General features: G+C 33.0%; 1 protein-coding gene across 1 annotated transcript; it reads left to right on the top strand.

Annotated features, from left to right (window-relative positions):
* The first annotated feature begins 9801 nt into the window (after positions 1-9801).
* LOC145693961 (uncharacterized) lies at positions 9802-12438 on the top strand. The gene is made up of 2 exons (XM_081770122.1): positions 9802-10204; positions 12355-12438. Exons 1-2 carry the CDS (start codon positions 9860-9862, stop codon positions 12367-12369), a joined length of 360 nt encoding a protein of 119 aa, XP_081626248.1. The 5' UTR covers positions 9802-9859; the 3' UTR covers positions 12370-12438.
* Positions 12439-13770: the final 1332 nt, after the last annotated feature.

A 13770-nucleotide genomic window follows, 5' to 3' on the forward strand; every position in this document is an offset into this window, starting at 1 on the left:
TGTATATAATAAACACATTTTAACCTCCTATATACAAAAGTAAGCAGAGCTGGCAAGAACCATGGTTGTTTCTGAAAATGCCAAAAACCCGTTTTGGGGGGGCAGTTTAAACCAGGCTTTTTTGGGGTTTAAACTAGGTTTTTTGATTTAGATATTTTGCTTTATGTATTTATATTACATATTCACAGAAATAAGTTTGTTCCGCCTTGGTGTTATTATTCAACAACGGGGTTATGCTGGAAGAGGTCCCATAAGCTTAAAGAAGTCCGGTCAGTAAATTTCTTAAATTGAGAAACTCCCGCCTTAGCCATCGGGAAAATCCCGTCATTCTTTTAAATGTAAAACAATAACAGGAAAATCCTGTAAAATTTAATTTGCATGTAAAATTTAAAGGTCAACGTATTATTATCAGTACGCTAAAACTGAGTGACACACAATCATAGTCAACGCCTTACGAATAAAATCAGAAAAATAAACACACTGCTGAACAAGACTGCACTTATTTAATATAAAAACACATTTACACTTGACGTTTCGATCTTCTATCCAAGATCCTCATCAGACGTGAGTGTACGTCTGATGAGGATCTTGGATAGAAGATCGAAACGTCACGTGTAAATGTGTTTTTATATTAAATAAGTGCAGTCTTGTTCAGCAGTGTGTTTATTTTTCTAAAACTGAGGTATTAAATTACAAATTTAGTATGTAGGTATCATTGAAAGTCCAATCCAAGCTAATGTTGGAAGCTAAGTAGGCAATCGATAAATTTTACCAATTTTAATCAATATATTTAAGCAACCTTCGCTTCTTTATAAAACAACAGGCTTGCAGAAATATATAATTTGGTTTCGTTTTGTATGTTTAGGCTTAACATCCTTACGTAATACCGAGGTTATCAAGGAGAAGACTTTCGCTTAAAGTGACATCAGAAAGAGAACTTGGTTTACACATAAAAAAAGGGTTGTGGTTCGACCGAGAATTGAACATGGGACACCTTGATTAAAAGGTGAAAAGGAAATAAGACTAATGCAGATGGTTTGACATGTGAAACGTCACCATGAAGTTCACACGATTCGCATTTTTGTTCTTTTAATTTTTTTTTAGTTTAAACCAGTTATTTAAAAAAAACAGCTGGTGTAAACGAGCCAACCCTAAGAGTAAAAACTTCTTTCAAAAAATACACAAATAACTAGCAAAATTGTATGTAGTATTTTTACTTCAAAATATTCCATACCCTCTTTTTGAAACAAAATAAAATTAAAATAAAACATAAGAGAAATACTTAGATTTGTATGATACAATTAAAGGCTGCACATGGTTCTGTATATTCTTGAAATTCTACAGTCAAGTTTTTTATAACCCCCATCAAGGGCGCCCATCAGGGGGGTTAAGGGGGCGCTTGGCAACCCTAGAGGAAAATGTACTTCAGAATATTGAAAATCCAATAGGATTTTTACATTAGTTACAGCAAAATTTGAAACTATTTTTGAAACGTCGCTTATACTTGCCCCTCCTTGGAAACCACAACATGGGCGCCCTTGACCACCATCACGGTTTACCCAGTCCTCAAGGTTTCTGAATTTTTAACAAGAGGGATTCAACATATCATTACGGAACAAAAAAAAAAAAGACTACGGAATATATTTAAGTTAAGCTAAATACAACTGCACAACAAACGTGACTGAGTGGTTGGCTTTTGCGCTTCTATCGGGAAGTCCGGGATTCAACCCAGCATTCGACCATTCTGACAAAGCCTTCCTTCATTCCATCTGAGAATGTAGAAATAGTGCGTGTACTGGCCGACTAGGAGTGTAGGAGTTGGCCGACTTCCTTTCTTATTGTTTTTAAATCGTTATTATTACTAATTACCAGCAGTGACGGTTTTGCGAAGGTTAGAGGATCGGTCTTTCGGACTGAAGCCTGTTCTCCAAAGTTGTGGAATGTCTAAAACGAACGAAATATCTATTAGTTATGCCTTTACTCATAAACTTTAAGCTCCCGTCAAATAAAAATTACGAATGTTTAGAAAAACTAAACATTAGTAGTAAGAAAACCCCTCCCAAAACACTTTTTTAAATTCGCGACTGATTCTCAGTATAAAATGATCTTCAAGGTTGTATCCGCAAGATTATTGCTAAACATATAAACGAAACGAAATATTAGTTATGCCTGTACTCATAAACTTCAAGCTGCTCCCAAATAAAATTAGGACTTTTTAGAAAACGAAACAATCAGAGAAACCCCTCCCAAAGTACTTTTCTAAATCCGCTATTGATTATTTGTATAAATTGGTATTCAAGGTTGTATCTGGAAAATTATTGCTAAATCATTGCACAACTACAGTATAACAGAAATGTGGAAATACGGTTTGACGAACATATTGAAAAACGTATGCTTTGACGGATATATAGAAAAACGTAAGTTTAACTTTCGTGCTAGAAGCTGGAGTACTAAGCTCTTAGAAATGAAACACGGATGACAAACTAAAATGATCTAGAGAAGGAAAAAAATGTCGATAACTCAAAAGTTAAAATAAAGTTAAATAACCTGTAAAATTGCTCTCAAATACTACATTCTTCATGTTAGCTTTAATTCGTAAAATATGTGCTCCATCCATCTTGATGGTGAATTACAGAGCTAAATATGGCATTCAGGTCGTGGAAATCTTATCTAACTATAGAATATACTATAAGAAAGCTATTTGGATAGAAAAATCATGAAAATGAAAAAAGCCAAAATTTCCAAAATTCTCGTTTTTTTTCAAAAAAGCCGGCTTTTTATGTGAAAAAAACTATCGATTCAAAAAAGCCGGCTGTTTTGCATCTCTAGTTCAAGATATTCAGAACTAAGGAGTCATACATATCATAATTCACGACTTACAGTTAACATTACGTTAATCATCGAACTCGAAGAGCGCTTCAGAAATTTAAGAAGGTATTTTATTATTATGTGCATATGTCGTCAAGCATTGTAAATTCCTAAGGCGGAGGAGTGGATTTGAACTTCTGAACTACGAGGGATCAGCATCACAGATATGACATTTTATTGGCCTAATTCCTTTACTTATATCCCCTCAATATCCAGATATTTAAACACAGACAATCTAGCACTTTGATGAAACCATATTGGTATAATAACAGCCTACTTCTAATAAATTAGATTAAAAATGAACACAAAGTCTTTACCTTATTGACACCAACAATCATTGCTCTAATTAATTTTAGAGTAGGCCTATGTGCTGTCCAAAATTAGCTCAAATTTAGAAGCGTATTTCAAAGAGGAATTTAAGATATTTCTCTTATTAAATCTGGCAATTCCTCAAACGCTACAATCTCCACAAACAATTTTATTTAGAGTAAGCTAGGTTAACAATATGTATTCTCCCTATACAAAATTGCTCAAGTTTTTCGTCCATAAAAAAATTGACATGGTCGATTGTCCTGGGGTTTCGAAATTTGGATTCTGTGTAACAAAATACATCGAATCATACCCTGGGGTTTCGAAATTTGGATTCTGTGTAACAAAATACATCGAATCATACCCTGGGGTTTCGAAATTTGGATTCTGTGTAACAAAATACATCGAATCAAACCCTGGGGTTTCGAAATTTGGATTCTGTGTAACAAAATACATCGAATCAAACCCTGGGGTTTCGAAATTTGGATTCTGTGTAACAAAATACATCGAATCATACCCTGGGGTTTCGAAATTTGGATTCTGTGTAACAAAATACATCGAATCAAACCCTGGGGTTTCGAAATTTGGATTCTGTGTAACAAAATACATCGAATCATACCCTGGGGTTTCGAAATTTGGATTCTGTGTAACAAAATACATCGAATTATACCCTGGGGTCCGGTGCATGGAACTTTTAATTTCAATGTGTGTGTGTATGGCTGCGTAGAGTAATAATAGAGAAAATACTATTATTATTTTTTTATCATGTGTTTCGGATTCAGGGGCAAAAATGAGCATTTTAAATGACCGAATATGACAGTAATTAAAGAAGTTTTACAACAGCCTAATTACATCCATATTCAAACATAGTCCTTGGTACATTTGCAAGGTTAAGAAAGTTTGAGGGTTACAAGTGTAAACGTCAAAATACAAAATAATTTATTTGAAACGCCAATATTCATCGTAAAAGATATAAATCCTGACTTGTTATTAGGAGGTGCGTTTATAAGGAAGTTGTACTAATCCCTTTCATTTACAAACGATTTAATGGTATTTGTAGTGACGCGGTGATGTTTATTACATGCGATAGGCGACGCGAAGAACGACTGGTAGCTTTCAAATGTGGATGTGGAGAAGAATGGAGCAAATTTGTTGGGTCGAGCGCAAAACGAATGAGAAGGTGTTAGAAATAGTAGAAAGGTGTTAGAAAACAACAATTTTAGATATTATTAAGAAGAGGAAGAGAAACTGGTTGGAACATTGGATAAGAAGAAACTGTATCATGAGGGACGTAGTAGAGGGTATCGTAACAGGAAAAAGAGGGAGGGGACGAAGGGCGCTACCGTATAATTAATTGATGATATGGAAACAGAAAAATCTACTTGAAGATAAAGAGGGTTAGCGGAAGACAATGGAGAATAGAAGCTTCTCAGTTGCAGCAAGTGACCTTGCAACAATGGCAGAATACTTATGATGATAAAGATGATCATATCAGATAACGGTTTTACAAAATTTGTTGGTTGTTCTGAATGTTTTTACAGGTGTCTCCTGAACGCCAATAGGAAAAGCAACGTGTTTTTGCTAAGATTTGCAGCATCATAAACTTTCAAAACAATGTGACGTTGCGCAAGCTGATCTTTTTATTATCTTTTTAATGAAATATCCAATTGAAAGTACGTATTTAAACTTTGGACTGTAGAAGTACACTTAACATTATAAATGAATAGAAAAATCGAACGTCACGCTCACTGTCTAAATTGACTTCGAATCGCAATACTCATGTCAATAAGGAAACAGCCTTATGCAGCATTTCATCAATGAATGATTCTTAAAACAGTAAAACATTGTTCTCCATCATACTCATCATATTATCATTTTATCTCATTGAAGACAAGTTTTAAATCATTGCGAAAACCGTTCAGATTATCGTTTGGAAACTTTACCTTGTGGGCAGAGTGTTTTCCACTTACAGCTATCACTTTTATAAAGGCTATCCGCTTCAGTTTAAAAATTAGATCACACATGCATTTTTCTTGTTTTATACAAAATCAGCAATATCATGCAATCGTATTCTGTTCAATATAGGAATAAACAATGAGTTTGCGTTGCCCTTAATAGCGTTAATTTTATTAGGCTATCACAATATGAAACGACTTAGATTCAGAAATTAGAATACTGACTAGGAAAGGACATGAACCTCTCAACGGGACTTGTTAATCAAACCTAGTCCATTCGATAAACATAACAGAGATATGTTCATGCACAAAAAATTAGGTATCATGGACAACGGACTAAGTCTCTGGTGCCCATTGACCCTGTTAGTATAAATAAAATCGTAGACTCGCAGTGAAATAGCTATTGCATCAACACTGTTCATTGGAAAATCATGGTTTATAGTTCATTCTCTTCAGCATGAAATAAGTTTTCCAGGGGTTCTACACATTAGGGTCCGTAACGTACTTGAACAGGGAAAACTGGGAGAATGTCGGGAAAATTTCCTCCAGAAATCCCTCCCATCAACTTTGGTCCCCCGGAGCAACCCCGGGTAAAAGTACACAATCCAAATGTATCTCAAAAAATACTATAGGGAATAAGAAATGTGAGTATCAAGTTTTGTATTGCTAGACAGAATAGATATGAGGGAAAATCGTCTATTGGTATAGAAGCTTTTCCCTCATATCTATCCAACAATACAAAATTTGGTATACACATTTCTTATCCCCTATATTATTTTTTGAGATACATTTCCAATGAGTGCTTTCATCCGGAGCCAATATATATATACCAGGAAAATTACAAGATGTAATTAATCTATTAGTATATTTAGCAATCAAGTTTTCTTCCACTTACGCATACTGTACGTTTTTCCTTCACAGAAGACGAACATTTTGATATTATCTTTGCAATCCTGTTTGACTGCAGAACACATTTGATGTACAGCTAACCGTAATAGCTTAACTTGAAATTTGATAAAAATAATAATAATAATAATAATAATAATAATAATAATAATAATAATAATAATAATAATAATAATAATAATAATAATAATAATAATATAATTTGTAGTTGGTACTCGTCTACGCTCAGCATATTTTTCAATTCGATTAGTTTAAAATTTTAATTTTATCTTCCCTTTTACTTGGTATATTGTATTGAATGAAGCTGTTTTACTTCGTTTTTTATTTTACTTGAATGTGATGGACATTAACTACAATATTGAATTATTTATAGTTAATGCCCCTTCTCATTATGTTATCGTGACTGAGACAAACAGTCCAACACCCCAGATGACGTGCACATTAATCCATAAGAAATCAATCGGTTTTATGCAGAGCCATTTTGACGTATGATTTGCGTCAAACTAATGTCCTGACTACTGGAGGAAACATATGTTAGTCGAACTCTTTAGCATGGCACTAATCACGCGTCAGAACGACTCTGCATAAGGCCCTTTATTTCTAAAGTTGGAATTTACCGTTTAGTGGGAATAATACTAAAGATGATACACCTCATATTGCTTCAGTCAATAAAATTCAAGCAATATATATCACAGTCTTTTTGATCAAGTTGATTGAAATTCAAAGCAGTCTATATAACAATCCTTTTGATCAAGGTGATTGAAATTCAAAACAATCTACATAATAGTCCTTTTGATCAAATTGATTGAAATTCAAGCCAATCTACATAACAGTCTTTTTGATGAAGTTGATTTAAATTGAATTCAATTTATATAACAATCTTTTTGATCAAATTGATTGAAATTCAAGGCAGTCTATATAACAGTATTTTTGATCAAGTTGATTTGAACTTCAAGGCAATTTATGTGACAGTCTTTTGGATCAAATTGATTGAAATTTAAAGCAATTTATATAACAGTCTTTCTATCAAGTTGACTGAAATTCAAGCCATCCTATATAACAGTCTTTTTGATCAAGTTGAACGAAATTCAAGGCAATCTATACAACAATCGTTTTGATCAAGTTAATTGAAATTCAAGGCAATCTATATAACAGTTTTTTCTATCAAGTTGCTAAGGTGTGTGGTAACGGATTTTATATCTTCTGAAGGAACTTCCTTTGAATAAAAAGACGAGTATTAGTTCTAATCCCAAATTTAAATCATACCATCTACTGCAGCATGATGAAAAGAGACATTAACTAGTAACCAAAGTAGACTTTCCTTTCTCCTGAGTGCTTCTTTCACCATCCCCATTCTTGCTTACTTCATAGTCGAACATTAGATCCTCACAAGTAATACTATCGACATATCTGTTTTATTTTCTCCTCTCCTACTTCTATTTTTACATACCACTTCGTTCCTAAATCATCATGGTTTTTGTCTTCCAAAATGCTTATTTTTATCCCATGTTCTTCGTAACCTTTCCACAAGTTCTCTAGAATCTTATAAACCTTTTCAGATTCATCAATAGTGTTTCATTGCCTGTACATCCTACACGTCTAACCATTTGGCCTTCTCCAGAAATACCGTGTTTATTATGCAGGTTCTTTTAATAGCTAATCGAAATAACGTCTGTAAGATACATTCCTTTCGAACTCCTTTCCAATTGAACTTCTTCCCCCTGTCATTTCTTCCTCTATTCTAACATTAACTTTGGTTCATTATGAGTCTTCCATCTTTCCACTTCAATCATATTTTTCTTTAGAACTCTCATCAACAATTTTTCACTTCACCCGTTTAAAAGGTCTTTTCTAGGTCAAAATAGCTAACATACACGTCTCTCTACTTCTACAAAACCCTTCCACCAATACTTTTAATAGTCCAATTGCATGTTATAGCTGTGCCCAACACAGAGCCCTAAAACTTTTCGTCCTCAATCTCTTCAATATTCTTCCACACATCTTCTGTTCAGTATCCGAAGCATATTTCTAACAAAAGATAAGAAATTAATAGTTCTTTGGTCCTCACATCTCTCTGAGTTCTATTTATTAGCCAAGAGTAATGTAATCTTTTTGGAAAATCTTTTGCCCACCCTGCCGTTTTATATATATTTCTTTACAGAGTATGATTAATTATTTTTTGCCCTTTTCTCGCATATTTTGAATGAATTCGATATACAGGGTGTATCAAAAAGGATTTTAAGTCTCTGAAAACTCATATTGATTTATTTATTTAGCTTACAGACAGACAAAGTTTCTTTTTTTTTCCTTATACCTAAAGAGGTTCAATGTAGCTTCCATTGGTGATACGGTACACATTCCATCTGAAGTCGATTTCTTGCCAAACGCAATATACCTTACGAACGATTCTACCAGTGTCTTTCAATTCTTACACCATTTGTATTTGTATGGTTTGCGATGCATCCGTTTTCTCAACACACGCCAAACTGTCATGTGTGGGACGCCCAGCTGTCGAAAAGCACACCGGATTGATTTTGTAGGACTGTTCACAAATTTTTGTCTCACTTGGTGTACAACCTTTTCAGACGTACAGGGACGACGCCTAAAGATTTGCTGTATCTTACCGAACATTCAGTTTCAATAAAACACTTATGCCACTGATAAATTGTAGACGTACTGGGAGGATCTTGACCATAATCTGTACGAAAATTATGATGCACAGTTGTCGCAGGCTTGGATTCTTCACGCTAAAACACACAGCTAGCACGATCGGAACCAATAAAGACAGCCATCTTTGCTGCAACTGCTGCTAGCACTTGCGGTGCCTTGTTTCTGAACTAGTGTACTACGTGAGTCAAAACTTGATGAATTTTGCTACTAAATGACATCAAAACCATGTCTGTAAGGTAAATGAATAAAACAATATGAATTTTCAAAATTGTAAAGTCCTTTTTGATATACGCTGTATATTTACATCTAGGTCGCCTTTCCACTCCTGATCTCGGATATATTCTATTCAAACTCATCCAGAAGTGTAATAAAACGGCTCAGGCTATTTTCATTATATTTTACAAATAAATGTTTCAGTAGTATCCTGACAGTATGACGTAACCCATCTGTCCTGAAAACATCTACGAGAGGTAATTTACTCCTGGAACTAAGTTTCATTCGGACGATTATTTCAGAAACGAATCAGGCGATTTTCTTCACATTTCATAAATAAATACGTATTTCATTTATAATCTGAGAATTTGGCATTTCTATTCATTTCTATTGAAAAATATCTACGAAGGGTAGTTTATCCTTACGAGTGAGTTTTCTTCTAAAATTTTTCTTTAAAAATGACTCAAAATGGCAATATTGTTCAAATTTAATAAATAAATATTTATTAGTTAAAAACAAATAAGTGTAGTCACTTACACTAAAAGTATTGACAAAATTAGAAATCTATCAATGTTCTCTATAAACGTTATCGCAAAAGGAAAATAAGGAAAATAAGGTTCTATTGATTATTCTAACTTCTCTTCAGGTAGCAGTTTTCCTCGTTTTTGATTCCTTTCATAAAATAGTTCTAACATGAATAAAATAACAAGTAAATGGAAGTCAAGTACTCTTTGTATCTTGAGTATTATTATTTTATTTCATTCAAGATTCTGATGGGGTAATCTATTACAATATGTTTATCAACATATATCCACTTCAACTGTTCTATATAAATTCTACACAGAATCTACTGAACAATCAGAATACAATTGTACTTCTTTTAGTACACTTAATCAACGGTTGGGTTCTTTTCATAGTAAGAGTTAATAATTATTAAGATGAAGGCCGTCCTAGCTGTAGCTTTGTCATTAGTTTCAGTATCAATTGTTAGTGGTTTTCCACAGTTTCGAGATAGCTTAGAACTAGGAAATCCAAATAACGCAACGACGATATTAGTAGATGACGAAGTGAAGACTAGTTTTGCAGTCATAGGACAGACAGTGGTACAAAGATATCCCGCAAGTGAATTATCCTTTTTCGATACTCCAATAACATACATCAGAGCTACAGACAGACATACCCTAAGCGGTACAGCAGCAGTAGTAGATGGTGGTGTTGGTGAAAAATACGTAAAAATAAAGTTCAGTTGCCTAGCTGCTTGTTCTATTGACTTTGCTGTAGAGGTAAATATATTTCAGTTATTGTATAATTAATTATTTAAAGATATTTTATGAAACAAAAATGTATCACAAAAATTTAATTTGAAATTCTTGAACAAATTGTTTTTACTTGAGGCATATTTTATACTTATCTTAGTTTCATTCATGTTAATGCAATAGTTCAAAATCATAACGTATCGAAGATTAACATACATATATACTTAATCAGGAGAAAAGTCTAAATTCAATAAACTGCAATATATAAAAATTGGAAATATAGAAAAAAAATTGGAGTCCACTCCTTTTATCGATACATTATTGTACTCGTTATAATGTTTATTTGTTTTAACTTGTCATGTGTAAATTTCGTGACATATATATTTAAAGTTTTATATACTATAATCAAATTGGAAAGTAATATTATTCCATAGTTCTAACTTACAGAAAGTGTATCATGCACTCCATTTATTTAGGGAGGAAGTTTAAATTCGTTCCTTTCAGATTCTACTTATGTATCATTTATTCTAATGTTTGGTTAGAGTAGCTAATAATTACAATGGATTACGTCAGCTAATATGTTATTTTTCTTGAACTGAAGTAAATCGTCTACTAGGTAATTTGTGGAGAAGTATGTGACAGCTAAGTCAGTTATGTTAATATTACATTGTAAGAGCTATTTCCTATTTCCTTCTTCTCTCTAACTTTCCATTTACTTGCATTTCTCTTCGCTTTCTCCTTCTATTTTCTTATTTTCTGGCATTTTCCTTTCGGGATTTAGGAAAGTATTAGCCTTTTATTAAGTAAACTAAATTGTGTTACACAAATCCGTCATTATAGTCAAAGTGAAAATGTTTTATTTCCAGATTATTTTTTAAAGTTATGATTACTTGTTGCAAACTACGAACAAATAGTGAGACAGTAAAAGGAAAGCAATAAGTAAGGTTCTTACTATATACAAATATAACTTATTAGTAGCACTTCTTTTTCTTCTAGTTGAATGCTGTAAGTAATGTTTTGTCATTACAAATACGTACTTCAAATGCATCAACACAAAATTATGATATTGGTATACTACAATGGAAGCACTAGAAAAAATACCTCGTCAATGCAAATTAAAACTAAATCCTACGTAGATTGAGAAAATCCAGAGCATCATGTTACAGCTACAAATAATAAAGGTTTCGGGATATTTTAGTAGCTTTGAGTTTCACTTATATCATTATTATGAGACTGAAAAACATTAGCTTTTTAGCTTTTTCAACAACACCACTCAAAATTAGGTTTTGAGTATACGAACATATTTATAATGTTTCTCTCAATTATTAATAGTTTGAAAATTACTTGTGTAATATTAGTACGTGGTAATACTACTGTAAAAATATTACGTTCATTTAAGATCCGGGAGAAAATATATTCATAAACTCAAACATTATAAAAGTTTAGTCCTTTATTTAAGTTTCGTCAGCTTAGGTTAATACTTCTTCATTCGCTATAACGCTATATTGAGTAAATTACGAATCAAACTGCAACCAGGCTGCACACATTCGTAATCTCGTTTGAGCTAATATGTATCGTTACTGAACTATCGTCTTTGTGCATTTGTTAATTTAAACATGAATTCATGTGTTCAAAAACCAAGCCAATTATCAATTATAGACATTTCATAATTAATTTATATATATAGTTTACGAGTATGTTATAATTGACTGAAGAAGACGACAATTAGCATGAGAAGCTTTTGGTGAAATAATTAATAATAAAAGTTGTTAGATATAGTACCAGAAAGCAAATGAACATAGTTTACAGATTAAGTTTATATGTCGTAACATTCAATTTAGAGGGAAATTCAGGTTATTTTTACTTTCGGAAATGTTTTCTCTCGGGTGAAGTTCCTCGTGTACCTTGGAACACATTCCTTGTAGTTTCAACGAAGGTCCTGAACATAACAAATTAGTAATCTAATATCAAATAACCGTTCTTTTATATTACTTTAGCATGATGAGGTATTGAATCTTGTAATATTAGTTAACATTATTCCTTCGTCATCAAGGATCATTCAAATAATTGGTAATAAAACAATAGAAACGTAGTAAACTCTTTTGGAGATGGTTTAGATTGGATGCATATTTTATACTAATAAAATCTAAATATTTACTTTTATTTTTTTATTGCAGATTTATTCGCCTTAAGAACCACATTCCACTTTCATTAGCAGTAAAGGATCGCTGAAGTAATGATTGTCATCAGACAGAACATAGCCTTTGATCATTGAAATAGTTTGTGAAACACTTATGTTATTTTACATATTTATTGTATTAATTATGTCTTACTAATAAACGTAAATGTTATTTTTCACTATGAATTCTTTTTCACAACCTAGTTAATGCTTGCAAGGGTACACAACGAGGATACACTTTTCAAGACACAGGTAAACATAAGAGAGTAACTAAAAACTTTTAGAACTGTACAGAGCGATGCTTATCAAAGTAACTGTCGCAGTTACAGTATTTTCATTTGGACCTTTTCATAAGATTTTCAATAAATTCACAATAAAATTACGTAGGCATATTTGAAGATGGTTCAAATTACTGTAACAAGAAATTGGTTATTTACCAATATATCCTTAAGCGAGAAAGCTAAATATTCTTCAAATGTATTGGAACGTCAGTGATAAGATAACTAGGGTAAAAATAGTTGCCTGGCGGTTTACCATGGTGTCTTTTGTCACAGCTTGATTTTGGTGTTGTTTGCCACGATGTTGTTCTTGCTTTTTTTATCTTACAATCAGTGGCGCAACCAGGATTTTGTTTTGGGAGGGCCGAGAGTACCAAGGAATCATGATTTTTGGTAATTTCACCATAAGATTTGTTTGCAGCGCTGCTGTATAGGATAGTCCATGTTAGTTTCGGGAGAGGCCTGGGCCCCCTGAGCTCATGGTCACTGGTCATAATCGTGACAATTTACATAACATCGATTTATAAGCTGAGGGTTGCCAGATGACTATTATATATAAACTCCATTTTATTTATAAACAGAATACATACAAATGGTCACAAGTGCGTTATTGTATTTCTGCGCTATAGGCTGTTAACTCCACAGTTAAATTTGTTCAACTTGAGTCCAAACACTCGAGATAATTATTTGTCTTCTCATAAACCCATCAAATGCGTTTCCAAATTCATATGACGTACAATTTGAGTGTATTTGTATGTATAGCCAACGTTGAAGATTTGTTTGCAGCGCTGCTGTATAGGATAGTCCAGGTAAGTTTCGGAAAGGGCCTGGGCCCAATGAGGTCATGGCTGGTTAAGTCACTGGTCATAATCGTGACAATTTACATAACATCGACTTATAAGCTGAGGGTTGCCAGATGACTATTATATATAAACTCCATTTTATTTATAAAAAGAATTCATGCATATGGTCACAAGTGCGTTATTGTATTACTGCGCTATTGGCTGTTAACTCCACAGTTAAATTTGTTCAACTTGAGTCCAAACACTCGAGATAATTATTTGTCTTCTCATAAACACATCAAATGAGGTTTCAAAATTCATATGACGTACAATTTGAGTGTATTTGTATGTATA

The sequence above is a fragment of the Thermobia domestica genome, chromosome 9 (genome assembly GCF_964235325.1).
Source record: "Thermobia domestica chromosome 9, izTheDome1.hap1.1, whole genome shotgun sequence".
NCBI classification, from domain to species: Eukaryota; Metazoa; Arthropoda; class Insecta; order Zygentoma; family Lepismatidae; genus Thermobia; species Thermobia domestica.